The 20182-nt window shown below is 42.1% G+C and overlaps 1 protein-coding gene across 2 annotated transcripts in view; it reads right to left on the bottom strand.

Annotated features, from left to right (window-relative positions):
- AHNAK2 (AHNAK nucleoprotein 2) overlaps positions 1–19867 on the bottom strand; it is a 68601-nt gene extending 48734 nt beyond the window's left edge. Inside the window, exon 1 of one of the 2 annotated variants that reach the window (XM_071557384.1) lies at positions 19730–19867. In XM_071557384.1, coding sequence (XP_071413485.1) covers positions 19730–19841 — 112 coding nt within the window. In that variant the 5' untranslated portion in view covers positions 19842–19867. Of the gene's footprint in view, positions 1–5941; positions 6349–19729 lie in introns of those variants that run through there. The other variant, XM_071557385.1, reaches the window with a different exon arrangement.
- Between the last annotated feature and the right edge of the window lie 315 nt (positions 19868–20182).

Below are 20182 nucleotides of genomic sequence, written 5' to 3'. Positions count from 1 at the left end.
AGCCCATGTACCTGACATGTTCCCAGTACTGCTGTGCTCAGCAGCAGAAGCAGAATGATGGTCCGGGTCTCCAGGAGGAACCCTATGGCCTAAGGCTGACCACGTGGGGTGTGAGTGGTTCTGCAGGACTAAGGCTGTTTATCCATGGTAGAAAAGAAGAAAAATGGAGAAAGGGAGAGGAGGGGGAAGCACTGGGCAGAGCTCCCAGGATAATGTGCTGTGGACAGTTTGCTTGTGCTCCCCAGAGACTCCTGGTTGCTGCTCTGATCTCCTCACCATGAAATCCAGTGATGATTTGCTGTCACATGAGCTGAGCACCCTGTTCCCTTTCTAAGAAAAAAGCTGGTATATTTAGGAGAGATTACATTCATGCTTGAGCTTATCTGCAAGTGCTAGGCTTATTCTCTGGGTTTTAAGGTTTATTTAGACTAAATAAGGTTTATATATTTGGTTGGTGAAGCATACAATGTAGACATTATAATTATGTAGTTAATGCACTAATCTCTATGATGAGCTTTCCTAGCATAACCCAGTACAGTTATCCAAAAGCTTCTTTTTAATCCCTAAGGAGGGATAATTTTAAAAAGAAAAACATGATTTCTCCTACTATTTCTATCCAAACCCTTTGATTCACAGATTGCTCTTAGACTGACTGTGAAGATATAATCCAAATACAGATGTAAGATCACAATGCCATTACTAGACTTATTCCTTTCATAGCAGTTCTATGGGGGTCCTGCCTCTATCTAGCTCTGTAAATCACTGGAATGTCCCCTCATAAATACCTGTGTGCAAAATAACTTTCAAAGTTTGTTTTACACCATTTACGTAGTTGATCATTTTCTAGTCCAACACATGACCTGAAAAAGGAAACCGATAGCAGAGCCTGAGAACATGTTACCCGTGATGACCACTCTGTTCATAGAAAGCCTGAGTAGCAAGTTGGCATCACAACTGCAAACATCACTGCGTTTATAGCCACTCATCACCATGAACCCAAAGTGCTGCATGTAATCATTCTCATGTGAAAACCCCTGGTTTGTCTCCAAAATTACTTGTTATTTAGGCACTGAGATGCTTAACATTGGGCAAACAATTTTTTTCTCATAATGAAGCCAATTATGTGGAAAAGTCAACCTTAATGAGTGTGAGGACACAGTTCATATAAAAATCAATGCAACCTTTCACTAAAGCATAAATCAGATCATCTCTGACATATATGAAAATATTTGGGGAATGCTAAATGACATTTTTGTGTTCTTGAAAATTACGTGCTTTCAGCTGAATTTTGAAGCAGAAATAGGGAAAGGTTATTTCATACCAGGAAACATCGGCAATTGAAGCCACTACCTTTCTCATCATAGTTTCACAGGTCTTCATCTTATATACCCTCCAAGGTACCCACACACATAGAATCATTAATATTGGAAAGAGCTGCTATCCTCATTGAGGTTCACCAAAAGCTGATTTCCAACTAATTTTCAAAATAAGAATGCCTAATCCCATTCAGACATTTTTCCCCTTCAGAATATAATGCAAATGTCAGTTGAAGCTGTTCTTGCTGCATAGAAAAGTTATCTCATTTACTTTTGCTCCTGCATGCATGTCCTTTGAGTTGCTTCCTCAGGCTGAAATTGCCATTTTGGAATTTGCTCCTCCAAGTAACTGTTCTAGAGCCAGTTCTTTGGCCCTAAAAAGAGAAATACAGGAGGCAAGAAAAAGTTCCTGCATGTACTTCCTTTGAGGGACAAGTAGAGCATTGTGCCTGGCTGACAGTCAAAGGCCTGGGAGCTGGGCAAAACATACAGTGAGTAACTGAAAAGGGGACCTGTGGAAACCTGACTGACATTAGCTGTCTCAGGCTGGCATAGAGTATGGGAATCTTAGGAAAAATGGGGCTGCCTGGACTAATAAAATGTGTGAACTTTCAGGACTCATTGCAAGGTGGAGTATTTTATATCTATAATAGTTTATTAGACTATGTATCTAGGACTTGTAGAAATGGGAAGAAATATGTGCAGCTTGAAACCTTTGATTTTCAGTGCTGGTTGGCTGAGGCTGCAAACATACCATTCTTCAAGGAGAGATAACTGGGAGTTCAGTGGGCAGGTAGAAAGGTATTTAAAATCAGAGGGCTGCATGGATAAGAGCTGCTCCCCTGATTCTGTGAATGTCAGGCACAGACCACTGCTATCAAATTCAAGTGGTGTGTGTTCTCTTAACTACAGAGAAGAAACAACATTTGCCCAGCAGTGAAGAGCAGTTACTGTGGCTTTGGAGCCTTGGGCATTTATCAGCAGGCTTGGAAATCACATAAACCTTATCTACTTGTTTGTGTTTTCGAAAAACAGATAACTTTGCCCTCTGAAGACACTGTTATCTTTATTGGGCAGATTAATTGGGCTTGGTGCCTGCTCTTCTTCAGGCACTCGCATTCCTGCTTCATGGAATTTTGCTGGGATTTGAACTGTTACTGTGGCTTGGGACTCACTCCCTGCAGAGTTGTCATCCCTAACTGATGGGTCCTCTATCAGTTATCTTGGCTTACTTATTATTTACATGTCATAATAACCTTAACATATTTGGAGTTGTTCCAGTCACTCTGAACTACGCATTTGGTCATGTTTGGATGGTGAACCCATGGGTTCCCCTTCTCTGACAGAAAACTGTGGACACATTCCCTGCAATAAGTTACTGGTTACTTTCAGACATTTGGCTACCTGTAGTGTCCTTTCAGGAAGAAAACATGTTAGTAGGAAGGATTTAGTACATGAAAGGTCCTCTCTTAGCCTGAAGTTTTGTTTTCCAATATAAAATAATGATTTCCAACCCTGACTTTGAAAGCCGGAATGAGATGAGATGCAGCACATGGGTTTAGCAAATTTCCCTTGGTGCAGCAATAATACTCTCACACCATGGCTAGGCACAGCTGTGGGTCATCAAAAGGACCTTTCTTGCCACAAGAGTGTTGCCTTGATTTCTGTTGCATGTGAAGAGGTAGCAACCTAGTGTTGGTAGGGTTTAAACTCAGCTCCATTGAAAGCTGAATCCCCTACATAGCTCATTGCTGCTCCACCACTTGGCTGCTGAGGGAAGAGCCTGCTGGGCAAGTTGGAAGTTACAGCTAAGGGAAAGGCACTAGTTATCAGCTGATGTCAGGAAAAGAGGTTTTTTGTGCACTTGTGGTCAGGGATGTGGCAAACTGCCCGAAAGCAAATGCTCGCCCTTGTCAGGTCTCCCTGTGCTGGTGCAGAGGACCAGGTCCCCTTCTTGCTCAGAACAGAGCTAAAGGTGAAGTCTTTTGCAGCCTTACTGGTTTGGATTGAACCTGCAATACAGAACCCAGAAACACACTGAGATGTTTTTCCAGGGTGAAAGCTCTGGGTTCTTTCACTGCATATTTTGTTGTTCCGACATTGTGGAATGCAAAAATAGCTAGATGTTAAAAACAGATTGAATCTATTTACTCAAATATTTACTCAAACTATAAGCTTTCACATCTTTCAAATACACTGCCTTATATTCTGATTATTTGTCTCTGAATGTCAGGAACGTTGGGGAAAAAATCTTAGTTAAATCCCTCAGTGTTTTACACTTGCATAGGGTGAATTGACTTCTTCCCCCTAGTAGAAAACTTGAGCTAAAAAAACCAACCCACAGCTCTATGTATATTCAGAGGTTCAAACCAAGGGGATATACATTCCTGTGGCTTCACACAAAACATGACACTTCAGTAAGACCCCGATGCTTATGCCCTGCTCACTCAACTCAGTGACAATGTTAAGTGAAATGCCTGGGAAGTTCATGGTGTGACTTCATGGAGAAGGGTACCTCCAAGAATGGGGCACTGAAGCTAACAGGAGGTCAAGTCAGATTGTAGCTATTGCCATAACCATGTATTGCAGACTGTTGGATTTTGTTTCAGTGATGAGCTTCTAGTACAGCCAAAAGCGAATAGAGGCACGTTGACCTCATAGTTTTGTGAATACAGATTGAGCATCCAAGACAATTAAAAGCAGAGAATACGTGCCATCTCCAAACCCCTGGTGAATCACTGCCAGAAGTTACCGCTGCCCCGTCCGACTGAAAAGACATTAACACCCGCCACAGAGGAGGTTGGAAGGCAGCCATCCTCGATGGATTGCTTACGAGCACTGACTAGAGTCAAACCGACTTCAGTCAGAGATTTACACAAGCCTCATAATCTAATAGTAGAGTTTACTTTAGGAGAGTGCCACACCAAAGATAGTAAAATGCAGTTTTAGCTAACAAATCGACATGCCTCCACAGAAAAGCTACAGCCATCATGGAGCGTGTCAGCACTGCAGAGCGCCTGGCGCAGATTTATTGTTTTCAGTTTATTGCCGAAGAGTTATTGTTAACTCCATTGTTATAGACTTGCTGCAATTAAAAGTTCCAGTCACACTTATCATTTTTAAACACAGCTAATAAAACTCAATAAATTCTAAGATCCTATAGGTTTTACCATGCTGTTAAACATCTGAAACTTTTTTGTGTTGGACTTCTGACTTATGTTAGGATAGATTTTGAAAGTAAATTGGCTGTTATAATCTGCTTCACTTGTGATGTGCTTGGATCTGCAAAATTTCTTACAGTTTTTCTTTATTACAGTAAGAGATACAGCAAGGCAATACTTAGATGTTTTCCCTTGTGCATGCAACAGGTGATCATAAGCTAAGCATTGTGTCTCTTACAGGTCACCTTCCAGTGTTCTGGGTTTCTTGTGCCATAAATTATAAAGAATAATGGTTATTTTTGTTGTAGCAGTGACTTTAGGCCTTTTCTTTCACATATGTAATATTTTCTCTCTTTTCTATCAAAGCTTTAAGAAAATCTACTTTTTGTTTTCTCTACAGGTGGCTACAGACACAAATTCTACTTCTGATTATCTGTATTCATGTGTTCTTAAACATATTAGGGTACATGGATGGGGCACAGAACCTAGACAGGTGGACAGAATAATTTTACTCTGTGTATTTCCCAGCACTTTGTGAACTACTCTCAACAGCCTCACTTACAGGATCCAAATTCTACTGACAAGGTTATGGATCTACTTTTTAAATGCTTCAAGGCTAATCTTAGTTTCAAATTCCATGAACATTAGAGATCCTAGTGCCAAGTCAATATACTTTGTGATAAATATATTGCGAATGGTATCTATTGCGATATATCCACACAAATAGAATTCCTCTTATAGGAGCACAGATACTATAAAAAATCCAAACATATCTAGGGGAAAAAAACCCAAAAAGCAGAAAATTCACATTCATCAGAAAGCAACTTTACTGTACAAAAATTGGTATTTGTACCCTGCAACTCACTGCAACAACCGGGACTGGCTCTTTGCATTACAAAAGAGTTTCACTATCTTTGAGATTGTCCGATGGGTTAAGTATACAGACAGAGGAAGTAAGAAAAACAACGTGCATGATCTGGAATGGAGATTACTGAATGGAGGGGTGTGTACAGGACTGAGAACCAACATCCCTCTGAAAGCTTTGGGAGGCTTAGTGCACAAGCTTGAAACCCCTGCATTAAAAATGTGGATCAGAAACTTTTTATCAGGTTGAACACATTTGTTCATCCCCGATCTCATCTCTTCCCATACACCAGAAAGAGGCAAAGCTTTATGCCAGGTGGGATGCACCTTGGCTGAAGCTGTGGGCATACTTTCCCCCAGCGGTATCATTTAACACACAGCATCTTCAGGTTTCTCTTATTAAGTACAGCAGCTGGGAACATTGTGTCTTTACAATCAGAAAGTCCAGTTTTTGTATCAAAGGACGCAAAATGCACACACCCATATATCTCTGTATTTTTAAAAGCCCATGACCTACTGCAAACTTGTGCAATCTGCATCAGAGATTTAAAAGAAATAAAGAGAGAGAGATAGGTTTGTCTTTTAAGAAAAAAAACTTACCAAAAATAAGTGAAGTTCTCTAAAGTTGCCCTGAAGTTGAAATAGCCCAGAACACCAGTGCAGAGCCTGCCTTAAACTCTCTTTCTCACTCCCCCTCTCTCTCCAGCAATTGGAAGGAGGGCTGTGCAGAAATTCAGCAAACAATTTTCCTTCTATGTCGACCGGGGCGTTCCTCTACGGGCAGAAAGGGGATGGCTAAGCCTGGGTGAGGCTCGTTGCTCTGCCCAAGCCAAAGAGCACTGTCGCAGATTACACAGCCTGTGAAATCCAATCCCTTTCTCTGCTCAGGCAACAGCTGTACGGCTTCAGCTGAGGCGGGAGCAGCGGATAGACCCAAGGCTTGTTGCTGGTCAGGCTTTCCATGCTGGGGAACGGGGGGTACACGGGTTTCCGTGAGCTCCGTGTCTTCTCCCAGTTTATTCCTGCAGCCACGGGCAGGAGTACACAGGGTGGAGATACGGGACAACTTCCGCGGGACTGAAAGTATATGGGATGTGGGCGCCCGCGCAAAACAAACATCTCTTTTCCTGAAATTCATTCCTAGCCTTGCTTCAGGACATAACCGGGTAATTAAGGTTATACGTATTAGTAAATTCTCATGGAAGCATGCACACACACAGGATGCAGCCTGTCAGCCTGTCACAACAGTGCTGTTCAAAGGGGTTTCAAGGCTGTTCTAGTGTCCTCTCTAAGTTCGTTTTTCCTTGTCACTTTCAGTCAGCTGTTTAATTCTTACAGAAAAAAAAACCTGAATCTGAGCTGACAGTCCTTACACCAAGTGAAGCACTATGGTGGGAGTGCTAGCGTGCTCCGTGCTGGCTTCACTGTGTTTCCTGATACTCTACACTTGAGGAAGGTTGCTTAGCTCCAGCAAAAATGGATTTATGAAAATTCCTGGCCTGTCCTCTCACCTGTTTCTATTTCTACACCCCATGTAAAGGAAAGAAATTTATAATACAGTTGATTCCTACCCCTCTAAGGAATTCCACCAATCCTCTGATGACTCCTCCCTGAAGCTTTAAAAAATCACAGCAACAGATTTCAGTACGGGTTTCCGTGTGTCAGAGAAGCATTTGTTTGCTGGTTTGCATGCTGTCAAATAGGGGTGAGGTGAGACAGAGTGCAAAATTCAAACATTTCATAAGCAGCCCTGGGAGTGTCTTGCAACCACTGCAGTTGCTTTGCCAACATCCCAGAGCAGGTAAAAGACACACCAGCAAAAGGAAAACCCCTGTGTTTACAGAGCATTCTCTTTCATCTTGGGGCAGATGCTGTGGTGAGGATTTTTATGCTTTTGGCTCTGAATGGTTTCAATACCTGCAATTCTGCAGATGTTGGATTTCTGGACCCAAGTTTAGAACAGGAGCACACCATTTCTACAGAGGGCATGTGGAAATTCAAGAGGGAAAACTGAGGGTAGAGTTCTGTTTCCATCCTGTGTGAATACTTAACACAGGCATTTAATGAAAGCTGAGTCTTAACAGAACTACAGTATTTATTTTAAAGCCAATTCTGTAATTTGTGCAATTAATGTATACTATTATATGGATACACTATATATTCATTATAGAAGACCACATATATAACTTAATTCAAAATACCATATGTAATTTTATTTAATTAATATACGCAGCTTGTCCGCATATAAACTGAATAATACTCCATAAATGGTGTCTAATTATTCCATGATTCTATTGGGTATCTATATAAAATATATAATATATAACCACATATAATGTGTGATTATATATTACATATATAGTCATTCATAATTAATATAAATATGTTATGAAGTACTGTGCAGTTCATACACAACCTCTACCTTCTTGTGAGTGTGGCATCCACATTAAGAAATAAAAAAAAAAAAAACAACCCAAACAGGTTGGCTGTAGCCAGGGCAGGGAGGTAAAGCTGCAAAGGAGGAAGATGAGGCAACGGGGTTGTGTCAGCACAGGGGTATGAGACTCTTCAAGGTGGTATGGCAAAGTGTTCAAGACGAGGCTGGATGGGACTTTGAGCAACCTGGTCTAGTGGAAGGTGTCCCTGCCCATAGCAAGGAGGTTGGAACTAGATGATCTTTAAGGTCCCCTCCAAACTAAACCATTCTATGACTCTTAACGTTTCAAGCAAGATGTCCTGCAGCTGCCTTGAGGATGGAGGCGCCCAGAAGCAATAAAGGCTTCCTGAGGTGTGGTCAACAGCAGTAAAGTAAACTAAGATGGCTGGGAACAGGAACAAGACCTCTCTAACAGCAAGATTTAGGCTTGCTCTGCTGCCATCCAAAGCAGTCTATCTCCCATCTTTAGGACTATACCGAGGTCCAGCCTTTCTGAACCATCTTTGAACATCCTGACAAACATATATTTTTAGAAAGAGAACTGCAAAACAAGAAGCCCAACCTACGTCATAAATTGATGTGGAGACAGTTCATTTGGATGCAGAAATCTGGCTCCTGCCTCCAAAGCCAACAGTGCCAGCAGCAGCACTTGAGCAGGGCACAGGCTGAGGGATAACAGCAGCAGTGTGCTCCATCCCCATTCAATGCTGTATTTCAGCTGTCTTTGCTGAATATATGGATGGGCGTTGTTTCGATCTTTTAATTTTTAAAGCCCACATGAGACAAAACCCTGGCTAAGTTGAGAGAAACCAACTGGTTTTTCCATAAACCTGGAAGAACTGACTACTTTTTTTTCTTAGTATTGGGAAATCCACGTTCATTGTTGCTGGCTTTTTTCCAGTTTCATCTCAGAACTGAAGATATAAGCCTGACTGTCTGAGCAGTGCCCTGCTGCTCTAACTCCAGTGTAGACAACTCCTGTGTTGGAGATCTATTCCCACACGACTCCAAGCCTAAAATCTTCCCTCTTAACAGACAACATGGTACAGTTCTGTGACTATGAAATTATTTCAACGTCATTTGACAGACATGAATGCATAATGGTCAATTGTTTTATTTTTAAGTATTTATCAAATCCATTATTTGTCTACTGAGCTATTGAAAAAAATGCTATTGGATGGATGATTTCCCATTCTCCAAGTGCTTTGATCACAACAGAGATGACTCATTCAGTGGTCATACTCCAAACAGCTGTCGTGTTTACTCTTCTTGATAGACATCTAAATATTAAAAGATAAATCTCTTTGAGTTGTGCTGTGGCAATATTGAATGTTCCTCTCTGCTCTACTGCCTTGCCAGGGAGCACCACCGTATCTCACATTTCTCTATCCCACCTCTAACCCCATTTCTCTACTTCCCTGTATTACAATGTTGTGTTCTTTACTCTGATCACAGGTAAGGCTGAGAACACACAATTGAATGACACAAGCTTTCTTTTATTATTGTTACTCACACCCTGACCTGTGAATGGACTGATGTTAGACTTACACATAAGGGTGTGCTGCTCTACTAGTAATTGAGAAATGAGATGAAAAACAACAGGAATTTTCTGGTGTTTTCTTTGGCTTTAAGAGAGAAAGACAACATGTTCCCTGAGATTATACTAAAGCATGCTCTGAAACACAAATTCCTGTCATTTATTTTAGAGGATGCAAGGGAAAAAATTTTCTATTATTTTTTCTTTTTAGCAATTAGGAATCTTTAAGTATTTGAGGGAAAAATATGAAGCTACAAATTCCCACAAGTAGGCAAGACTGGGTTGCAGAGAAGACCAGCTAAAGAAAGTGAACTTGCCTGCACAATTGAAAAAGGAGTTAAAAATTGAGGACCTCCAGCTTCAAGAGAAATGGGCTGTCAAGAGAAGGAACCACAGAAGAAAGAAAAAGGAAAGCCGAGATCAGTGTGAACAGAAGATGTAGAGGAGTAGATGGAACTGAATGTGAGACTGGCAATGAGAGGAATGGATGGACAGCTGTGAAGGGATCTGGCCACCAACTCTCAGTTCAAGGCCAGAGGAAGATAAATGTAACATTAATCACCAATTTACAGGCATCTCCTATGCTTTGTCTCCCATGACTCTGCATTTTGTTATGACATGGAAATGTATATATTTATCTATTTTACAGTCACTTAGTTTGAACTAAAAAAGTATTTAGGCCAGTCACACAAACTTCCTCGGAATTTCTTCTCTTTTGCAATATGTAAGCCATGAATTTGATTGATTTGCTTCAACACGTTTTTTGCATAAAACTCCTCCAGTTGCAGGTAGACATATAACCTCACACACAGAAAGAGTGCCAGGTATGGAAATGAGGTTCCATCTTTTAAGAAGCCTCAGTGTTGGACTCAAAGACTTCATTCTGAAGTTTAGTCAATTCAGATTAATTCCCCCTCAAAAAAGTGAATGGGTGTCATTCATGTATCTTGTAACCTAACTGAAGTCTGTCCTCCAAATAGATTAGTCTTGTGTTCTTTATAACATTTTCATCTGAAAATTTACTCAAGAGGCTCCAGTGTCTACCTGGTGTTGATTAAGTTCTACCAGCCCTATCTGCATGTTATCATCACACCAGGATGCAACCACTAGTATTTTGTGTAGTATGATGTCTCTCCTTTGTGAAGATAAACAAATGTCAACTCCACAGTTACAGGGACGGAGGAGTAAAATCCAGACTCAAGGGAAAATAGCCCAAAGAAACCCAGTGAAGAGTTGTCTATTTTCAGAAAGTTATTCTCTTCTGGGATGCCTAAATAGATATTACATTTTTTTTTCAATTTAGTGGTTAATGTTCTTGCTAATGAAAGGGGAAAAAAAGTTAAAAATGCTGATCTGTAACCAGCACAAACAAAATCCTACCAACAACAGAGAAAGCATTATTTAAAAACCAAATGAGACATTTCCAAGACCAATCCTTTAGCTACCAGGAGGAAAAGAAAAAGGAAACGAATTCACTCTGGACAGTTTGTTTTACTTTGTCCTCGGGCACATGTTCCATCTCCCTTTGTCCCCCAGACACGTTTCCACTGGCCCTGACTGTGTAGCCAAAATAGCTTGGACAGAATGAACCAGAAAAACAGGAGCCAGCCAGAGCAAGGGGCAACAGAGCCATGGTCACAGACCTGGGGGAAAACTGCTATAATTAGTAAGGCTCGTAGAAAAACCACGCTCCGCGAGGAGCTGCTGCCCTCCTGCCCTGCAGTTGAGCATTAGATCATTCAGAGCAGAGGGGAGCAGAACCATCGCCTCCAGGACTCTTCATACACCCAGGCCTGACCATCAACATCCTCCTCTGCTGCTGGTGGAGATCCATCTCCGGACTGTGTGCTGTGGAGGGCTTTACCTAAAGGTAATATTTACTCCATGTTCCCCACAAGCATCTCATTCACTTCTCTCTGCTCTTTTTACTTCCCCGCTCAACTGGAATTCAGAGCTGGTTGGCCGTGGACCTTTGTTATTTTACAATTTCAAAACCTGAGATATTGTATAGAAAAGCACACCCGGGCTCCTCCCTGAAAAGTGAATATTAGTGACAAATAGCAGACACCAAGAAAACAAAAGCATCTTACCAAGCTGTAAGGATAGGTGTTAATTACCCGTGAACAACCTGTTTGTATTGGGCGGTAATGCTCAAGCATCCGGAAAAAGAACTATTTTAAACAAACTATTTCTCTTTCTGCCATGTCATTATGCTGCCTTAAACACTTTTCTTTCCACAGTTTTAGTATCTCTGATGATCACCAAGTCAGTAATTTTTCTCCAGTTTCGAAATCCAGGGAAAAAAAAAACACGAAAGCCTGCCAAACTGTGAGCTCAACATTCACAAACTCTGTATTTTCGAACATCTATTGAGTTGGACATTTCTGTAGAGAACAGTACTTTTAAGAACCTTCGTGGGACATTTTTATATTTGACCAAGACACTTTTTTCCTATCAAATTGAAAGTTAAATGATGTTGCCACCGATGTTTCTAGATCTCATACAAAAAGCAGACACCAATAAAAGCTAAGAATAATTATTAAATCTAGTAGCTCAGATGCCATCGGAAAAAGCAAAAGTTTCCACTTGTTATAGCAAAACACAATTCAGATGCTTTGTTATGGTTGGTTTTGTTTTTGGTTTTTTGTTTTTTTTTCTTTTTACCAGTCCCCTGTATGGAGTGGCATGAACTCTTGGGTTTTGTGGGGGCTTGTGTGGTTTATGATAGAGTCTATTTCCAGCTGTGGAAATGCTTCTCAGTGAACCCTCCCTCGTTGTTTTTCTCTCCAGTCTTAAGAACAGTTCTTGAACAAAACTCTTAAAATAAAAGTCCTGGCAGATGATCTCACTATGTGCCCTGGGGTTTCCATGGCATTTAGTGAACCACCAGTAATTAGTACATTTGTTGAAGGGGAGCAGATAAAGGAGTCACTGGGAACTGCACTGAAATAATCCCTTTTCTCTGGCTTCGGGGTCCCGATGAAACCTGCTTTTGGTGATGGAAATACTCATCTGGGGACCTGGCTGTGCCCATGAAGACCCAGTCAGGAAAGGGCTGCTTGCTGGCAGTGGCTCTGGGCACAGAGGGGGGACATTTCTTACAGTTACTTCTCTCTTGAAACTGTTTTAACTAAGCCCTCACATGCATCTGGAATGCCACCTGTTACTGGATTGCTTGCAGCTGTTACTGTGTCCTGCCCGGTGGGCAGAAGCTGGCAGATGCTGCCTTTGACAAAAAGCAAGAAGCCCAGGTGAATGAGAAAAACAGGAGAAACTCCGTCAAATTGGAAACGAGCAAGCACTCGCTCCTGTCACGCTATTAAAAGAAACTGTTTTCCTCCAGATGATGAATGCTCACCCTGTTTTGCCCCTCCATTGCAGGGGCACACAGGGAGTCTGGCGATTAAACGAGGGTATTTCACACACACAGAGGGGTTGCTGTGTGCCCGTAGCTGGCACACACCACTATGGAAAAACAGGGTCAGTGCCGCTGCTGTGCCTGAGACTCGGTGTGCATCTTCAGGGCGTGGGCTGGGACAGAGAAAGGACTCAGCAGATGACAATGGGGCTCACTGTTTGCTGTAGGATGTCAGCAACACAGCAGGGTTTACTTCTTAATGAAGTGAGTCACTTGATCGGTATCAAGTATCTGTTAAGTTGAGTGATGGGGTGGATCCAAGTGTTAGAGGACCTCGTTTTAAATATACTATTCACCACTCCAGACTGGTCTGTGCTGTGTAAACAACATCAGTGAGAGATGGAAATACATTAGGTTAATTCCATCTGGGGCTTCGAAGTCTCCAGCTGAGACTGATTTTCTAACAACAGGAAATTCACCTCAAAGCCCTACATCCCATTACAAATAAGCCTTCCCTTGGAAAGGGAAAAGCCTGAAGTACAGAGTAAGTAAAATCAGATAATCAGCACAGTTATCTGACTTCTGTACTTAAGCTTACTCGGCTGAACTGGCTCACTGGTGCCCCAGGAAGGAAAACTGTGGGAAATTGCAGCCAGGAGGGAGTAAGAAAAAGATTACTCCTTTCACTGCATTTCTGATGCCATTTGCTTTATCTTGTGCAGTTCTCAGCATCCTAAAAGTTGGAATTAAATATTTGGGCATTAAGGATCTTAGCACATGTACCTTAGCATCCCAGAGCTTTGTAGTTTCAGGCCTTTTCATTCCATTTTGCTGTCACTGAAATCAGCTGGAGTAAAATGTTACTGAAACTGCCCAACCCCTCGATACACATCCAGAAATTGAATTTAAACCACTGATAGATGCTGCTGACAGAAAAAAAAAAATCTGCTTGACCAGAATGAATAGGATTCCCTTGGGTTCTGATTAAGTGTTCAGTTGCACAGTAGTGTTTGTGTGTGAAGTCGGGAGGAGGATGGATCCCTGGTACCTGAGACACACTGAAATGAACTTTTCACCACCACTGTGCTGATGTCTGAGTTCAGCTGCCAACCACATGGCTGAACAAATAAACCTAATGTGTAATAATTAATTTCTCCTAATTTGACAATGATGCTCTTGGTAAACAAAGTCGCTGTTCAGTCTTGCACAGCACACGGTGCTGTGTTGGTTCTGCCTGCATTTGCCAAAAGATAGGAATCAACTGAGAGCAAATAACTCATATTTTTTAAGGGAAGACATTATATATATAGTGCAGTTTTGACAGCAAAAGTGGTCTCAGTTGCTGATGCAAACGCCATGAACACAGGCTGAGAAGAATGACTGCAGAGCCCAAAATGGGTCAGGAGCAGAGAACACTTACTCTGGGGAGCACAGCAAACTGAATTCTGCCAGCAGTGAGTCCTGTTCTTCCACAGTCTGTTATTTCACACAAGTGCTTGTGTTTTTTCTTTGCTTGTAAATAAAAATATTTTAGTTTTATTTTTCCTAAATAAAAGATATTGAATGTACTTGGGGGGTAGGGGGAAAACAGAATTTTAAAGATTTTTACACAGTGTTCATGAAAGGATTTGAAAAGCTAAATCAAGAATTACCGATAGTTTAGCTTTTTCTTTATGTTGTTTCAAATAAGGAATTATGTTATTAATGAAAAGAATCCCAAGAAGTACTTGGACTGATCACTGACAAAATACAACAGCAAAAAAGAAGGGAAAGAGGGTGTAGCTCTGCTGTTTTCTATCTCATGACTGGCCAGCTTACTGATGTTAGCTTTATTTAAACACTTTTCTTTTAAAAAAAATGGGAAAAAGTGTTCTTAAAGTTTCTTGTTTAAAATGAATACTCCTATGGATGAATGAGTAAAAAAGAAATTATTGGGGAATTTTTTAAACACATTTTTTAGCCATTGCTAAGTTCTTGCTCAAGGAACTCAAATGGAGGCTGTTGTGTTCCTCATGGTAACTCTTACATGATCTGTCCTGCTCACACAGTCCTGAACTCCCTCTGAGCCCCTCTGGCTGCTGCAGGATCCTGCACAGAGTAGACTCTTGTCCGGGCATACCCATGTGCTGCATCCCAACCCATGGTTCTGAGCAATACGAGTGACTCAGGAAACAAACACATGTGACAGCTCACAAGCAGCTCTGTGAAGGCTTCCAGTTTCACACCAAACAGACACATGATCCATTGCCTTCTTCTGCTGATGGTATCCTATGTATAGAGTGAGTCAGTTAAGCAGCACTAGCCCTAGAGATTGCCAAACTCAAAATCCTGGTTTCAGGAAACTATTCCTTTTCCAAATATTCAGCAAATAGGTGTGATAAGGAAATAGAAGAGCAGAATTGCAATTAGCATTGAATGCTCAAGTCTGATCTGTTACCTCAATGAAGATTTTTGGATGCATGAAGAGAAGCAAGTCATCCTTTAAGCAGTATTCACTGACTAAGAAGGACACTGAGTGTCACAGTACCCAGCAGCACCATAGTAAAACAGCACAGACTCAGTCATCGGGCTGCTTTTTTTTTTCAGTTACAGCCATAAAAGGGCTCAGGGTATCTTGTGATAAACTACTGCCTGAAGCCCATTTCCATCTGTAATTGTTAGCACAGCTGATTATTGTCCATGGGTTAAAGGAATCACCTGTTGTTCTGGGCTCCACTTCATGACTCAGCTCCTGAGCACTATCAGAGTGGCAGAGGGAGAAGCTGCCAGGCTGGGATCCCCTTCTGTTTTCTTTGTGGAAATAGGATGTGGCTTTGCATGACAGGCGTTCGTGCTCTGCAAACTGTCTGAAGGGATTACATGGAGAAAGGCCATAATCGTATGGTCTGATATTGTTGATGTATTATAAATGATCCATTATTCATCCACATGAGCAAAGCCAGAGGAATGGAAAATTAAAACGTGAAGCCAGTGAGCACAAAAACTGAGCAAGTGATTCATGCCGTGTGGAAAATGGGCCTCACTGGGTGTAGGTCTGTAGTTCTGTACCCCACTAACAACATTTGGCTTGCTCTCTGTCCTGAAAAATGCACATGCACCCTGGGTGAGACTTCACCATGTCTGCTTCTCCAGGTGCCTCTCAGCTCTCCCAGATGGCTGAAAGAGGTGGAATTCTATTCTTCCCCTGTGAACATGGGGATAAGAGGGAAGAACAGATTTTGCCTAGCACACAAAATGAACACAACAGCAATTAACCAGACTTTATTTGTCTTGTGTTCCCTCCTCTCTCATCTCCAGTTATGCTAGGTTCAGAGGGTTTCTCATTCACTCTCATTTCCAAGCCTGTCTCTTTGGGGAGGTCTATAAGAAACATGAGTACACCACCTGTCTCCTGCAGAGCTGCTGCAGGAGCTGGAAGGACTGGGCACATTGCATGGGGCGCTCAGCATTGCCAGTATGACCCTGTCAGAGACAGTGTTCTCTCACCTCCCTTTCATCATATTCAGCTCCAAGACTTAATTCTGAAAACACATCCATAATGCTGTGGCCTTGAACTATTCTTTCCCTGCATTAGAATATAGTCCATTTTGTCAAGGAATCACAGCAGAAAAGCTGATTATTCTCTCACTCCTTGCTGAAAAGGTTCTCTCTGCTGAACAGTGAAATTTCAAATGAAATGGTTTATATTCAGACATAAATTCTCCCTCAAAGAGAAATGGATTTTTTTTTCCTCTGGGGAAAAGAATTAATTTCCTCTCCTGAATTTTGAACTTTATTCCTTCCTTACAGATCCTTCAGCAAGAAATGAAGGGCCCATTAACCATCTCCAAACTGATCATGCACCACAGAAACCCAGAAGCCCTTGGAGGTGACGGGAAGTCCCCAAGCAACAAACTGAACTTAAAAACTGGTAAAGGAATGAAGGAGTGAAACGTCCCAGATGCCCAATTAGTCAGTTTTGTTATCATATCGTGTGTGGTCTCTGAGAAAACCTAGCCACATCTCACAAAATCTGAGACCATCAAAAAGATGTTGCATGTGCACACCCCATAATAAAGCTATTAGAAACCCAAGAGAAGATTTCTAATGTGAGTCATGCTACCCAAGAAGAGATGAGACAGGGTAGCCAATTCACTTTTAAACAGCAGTGTGAGCCTAGTGTGAAATCAGCAAATCCAGATGACCTGGATATTGCACGCAGTGTTTTATTTACAGCCTCAGAAATGCCTAAATCTCAACCAAGCTGCAAATCTAACTTCTGAACTGATTTGGAGGAAGAAGGGAGAGTGCAGATGCAAGCAACAGCTTCAAAGATTTATCTGCAGTCTGTAGCACCCACCTGACTTTCCAGTAAACTTGGAGAGAGGAGGACCAAGGACTGTGAGACAAAGGAGCAAGCGCATGAACTAACTGATTCTGGGTAACTGTGCAGAGGGGAAGCCTTACTGAGACCTTAAAAGACAGCTTGGAAAAGAGATTAGTTTCAAGTACAGCATTATTCTTTCATTTTCTTAGTTTACACTTTTTTAATTCCATGTAGCTTTTAACTTTTAAGAAGAAAACAAGTTATAACAGAGCAGCACTGCAGAACAGCCCTTGGGGTGTCTACAAACCAGAACAGGTTTGGGGATCAGTAGCTCAAGGGCCAGAGTCATCATCCAGTGAGCTGCAAAAGGAAAAAGTCATCCTGCCAGATGTTACCTAGAGCCTTCCAGCAAGGCTGCACATTAATTTTAAGAAACAGCCACTTTATGAAGACCAAACTGACCAGGAGTTGGGCCGAACAGTGCCAGAGCCAACATGGTGAGCACATTTGGTATGCACTCTAGAGAGAGCCAACCTGAGACAGACAGGAGCCTGAAGCAACCCTTCCTTCCCAAACATGGCAAGATTTTCTTAGCTGTCTAACTTAGTTCAGTGGCCTTGCTTGTTCCCCCTTATAACTTCACTGTTTCTGGACAGAACATGTCCCTACCATGAACACATCCCTTTGAGGAGAAGAGGTTGCCAGCATATCAGCCTCTGCTTGTGATCAGTCTTGCAAATGGCAGAGGATATGACAGACAGAATCTATGGTAGGCTGGAGTGATTAGATTCAAGTACAGGTTGGACCTAGTCAAGGCTCAGCCAAGGAGAGCACATGCTCACCTGGACTGAAAAAGAAATGTGGTTGAAACCCTCTGAGCTCTTGGAGACAGAACAAGGAGGAAGAGAATGTTGGAGAGATGGGTCTGATGGGAAACAATGCTCTCAGCTGTGTAGCTACGATTTGCCTCTCATGCATTTGCCCCTCATGCATTTTCTGCCCACCACAACTGCATTTCCTAAATGTTCTAGCACTCAAGTTCATAGGGAAGAGCCTGCAGGAGCAATTTGAGTGTATATTAATAGTAGATAAAGAAATTGGGTGGTACAATTTCTCTAGCCAAGGTGTCTCCAGAGATGGCCAAACAATACAATTCCTATCTTAGACCTTGAGCATTCAGGGCAAAATTTGATACTGACCAATATACAGAGGACTCACAGCTGGAAACACACAAACTATTATAATGTCCCTGGAAATCTATGAGCAAGTAATTTTCATTCATGAAAGATTTAAGCTTTTTGAAGTGGCACTTTTCCAGTAGAAAGAAAGGTTGTGCAAATAAAAAAGTACTGTTTTTAATTTTGAGTGCACCTGCTGATCCTGACTGACCTGGTGGCAGGTGGAACACGTTGAGTGTTTCATAACACATAAATACTGTGTCCCTCTGCATAGGATGGACTCAGAACTTCACATAGTGTCATGCACTGAAGGGCCACCCTTTCTTTTGTACCTACTGACATATCACAAGGCAACTAAAAGCTGATTTCAAAGCCACTGATCCTTTCTGGGAGTCCTACAGCCCTTTGTGTCCTTTTGTCTTTAATTTCAATCAGCCATTTCAATTATTTCAATTCACTGCTGACTATTTATTCTGAAAACAGGGATGTCCCTCAGGTTTAGGCAGAACCATAAATACACACATCTTGTCAGTGATCACAAACGATGAAGGACAAGCTTGGTTGGTAGAAACAAGGGTGTAGCTAAAGGCTTTTGCATCAAGTCACACCTTCCTCTAACCTCTAGGCTGAGAAGCCTGTGCATGCTCCAAGTCCAGAGAGGTGTTAGACTGAATATACTGGGAGCCAGTGTGGGTTGATGCCTGGTTAGAATCTTTCCATGGTCCTTTGAAGTATCCATACGAGACAGAACAGCAAGAATTACAAGAAAATTGACACCCTCAAGCCAAGACAGACTTTTATTTTGAAAAAACTACTTAAATGCAATCTGCTGCTGTGTAATATATATGCCAGCGGGACAAAATATGGTGTAAAGATCTCAGAAAACTGAGATCCAGCTTACATATTTGGCCTGTTTAATCCAAGGATGAAAATAATTACACAGAGTCAGTCTAAGCAATCCCAGAAGGATTTGAACATATGAAATATAGTCATTGCGAGAAGTGGAAGGAAGGGAGAGCTACACCAGTTTCAGTTCCCCTTGGCTTTCTTAGGCTTGTATGTGAATTTGGCCCAGAAAACTGTCTGGCACTGTGGATGGTGATCATTCATCCTTTCTATTTGCACAAGAATGTGGGAAGGGCTTAGAAAAAGCTCCTCTTCTCCCATCTGGGGGCCTGGGTGGGTGCCAGTTAAGTTCAATGATGCATAACCATTTCAAGAAGCTCCTTGCCATTCTCTATTTTGCAGGCATTTGTAAAGAAAGCAAATGCACATGCCACAGCAGCATGTAGGTTGCCCTGTCAGCATGGGAGGTATCCTACTTTTCTCTGCTTGTCATGGCAGCAATACCAGGCAAAGGAAAATAAAACCAGTTTATCGCCTTAGCACACATCCGGAAGATTTTCTAATCCCAGCAGATGGGGAAAAGAGAGAGAAGAAACTAACACACAGGTAGAAAGTCTTGATGTGGTATGTGCGCAGAGAAGCAAGACACTGCATCTTCTTGAGATGCCTCTCCTGCTGCACATCAGCAGCAAGGCAGAAGGTGTGCTGCAAGAAGCGAGCTCCTACCTGGAAACCGTGGGCAGGTTTCAGTCCCAGTCCCAGTCCCAGTCTCAGTCTCAGTCTCAGTCTCCTGGCTGACAGCTGTCCCTGCTGAGATGAATGAAGTGCTTTGGGTCATTCATGCACCCAGGTCGCAGGGTGGGGCCAGCAGGGCGGCTTGGCTTCAAGCCCCGCCTTACATCATGTGAGTCCTTCACGGCGAGGTGTTCCCAAAGGCCACTCCGTTGCCCATGTTTCTGTAAACCCTCAGGAGCCTCTCTGCATGTGGAGCGGCCAATAGCAGACAGTCTGCCTTGCTTTTGAGTGCTCGCCAAGACTTTGTTTGTTTTCTCTTGTGTTTGAAACATTCTTTGTGTCTTTCTGGCTCAGTTAATTAGCTGCAATGCTCAGCTTCTCCAGTTTTTAAGTGCTGCCCACATAATAGCTCCTCAGTTGCAGAGAGACTTTAAAGCCCAGACT

The sequence above is a fragment of the Pithys albifrons genome, chromosome 6, assembly GCF_047495875.1.
Source record: "Pithys albifrons albifrons isolate INPA30051 chromosome 6, PitAlb_v1, whole genome shotgun sequence".
NCBI lineage: Eukaryota > Metazoa > Chordata > Aves > Passeriformes > Thamnophilidae > Pithys > Pithys albifrons.
This window is presented reverse-complemented; position numbering and strand designations above follow the sequence as displayed.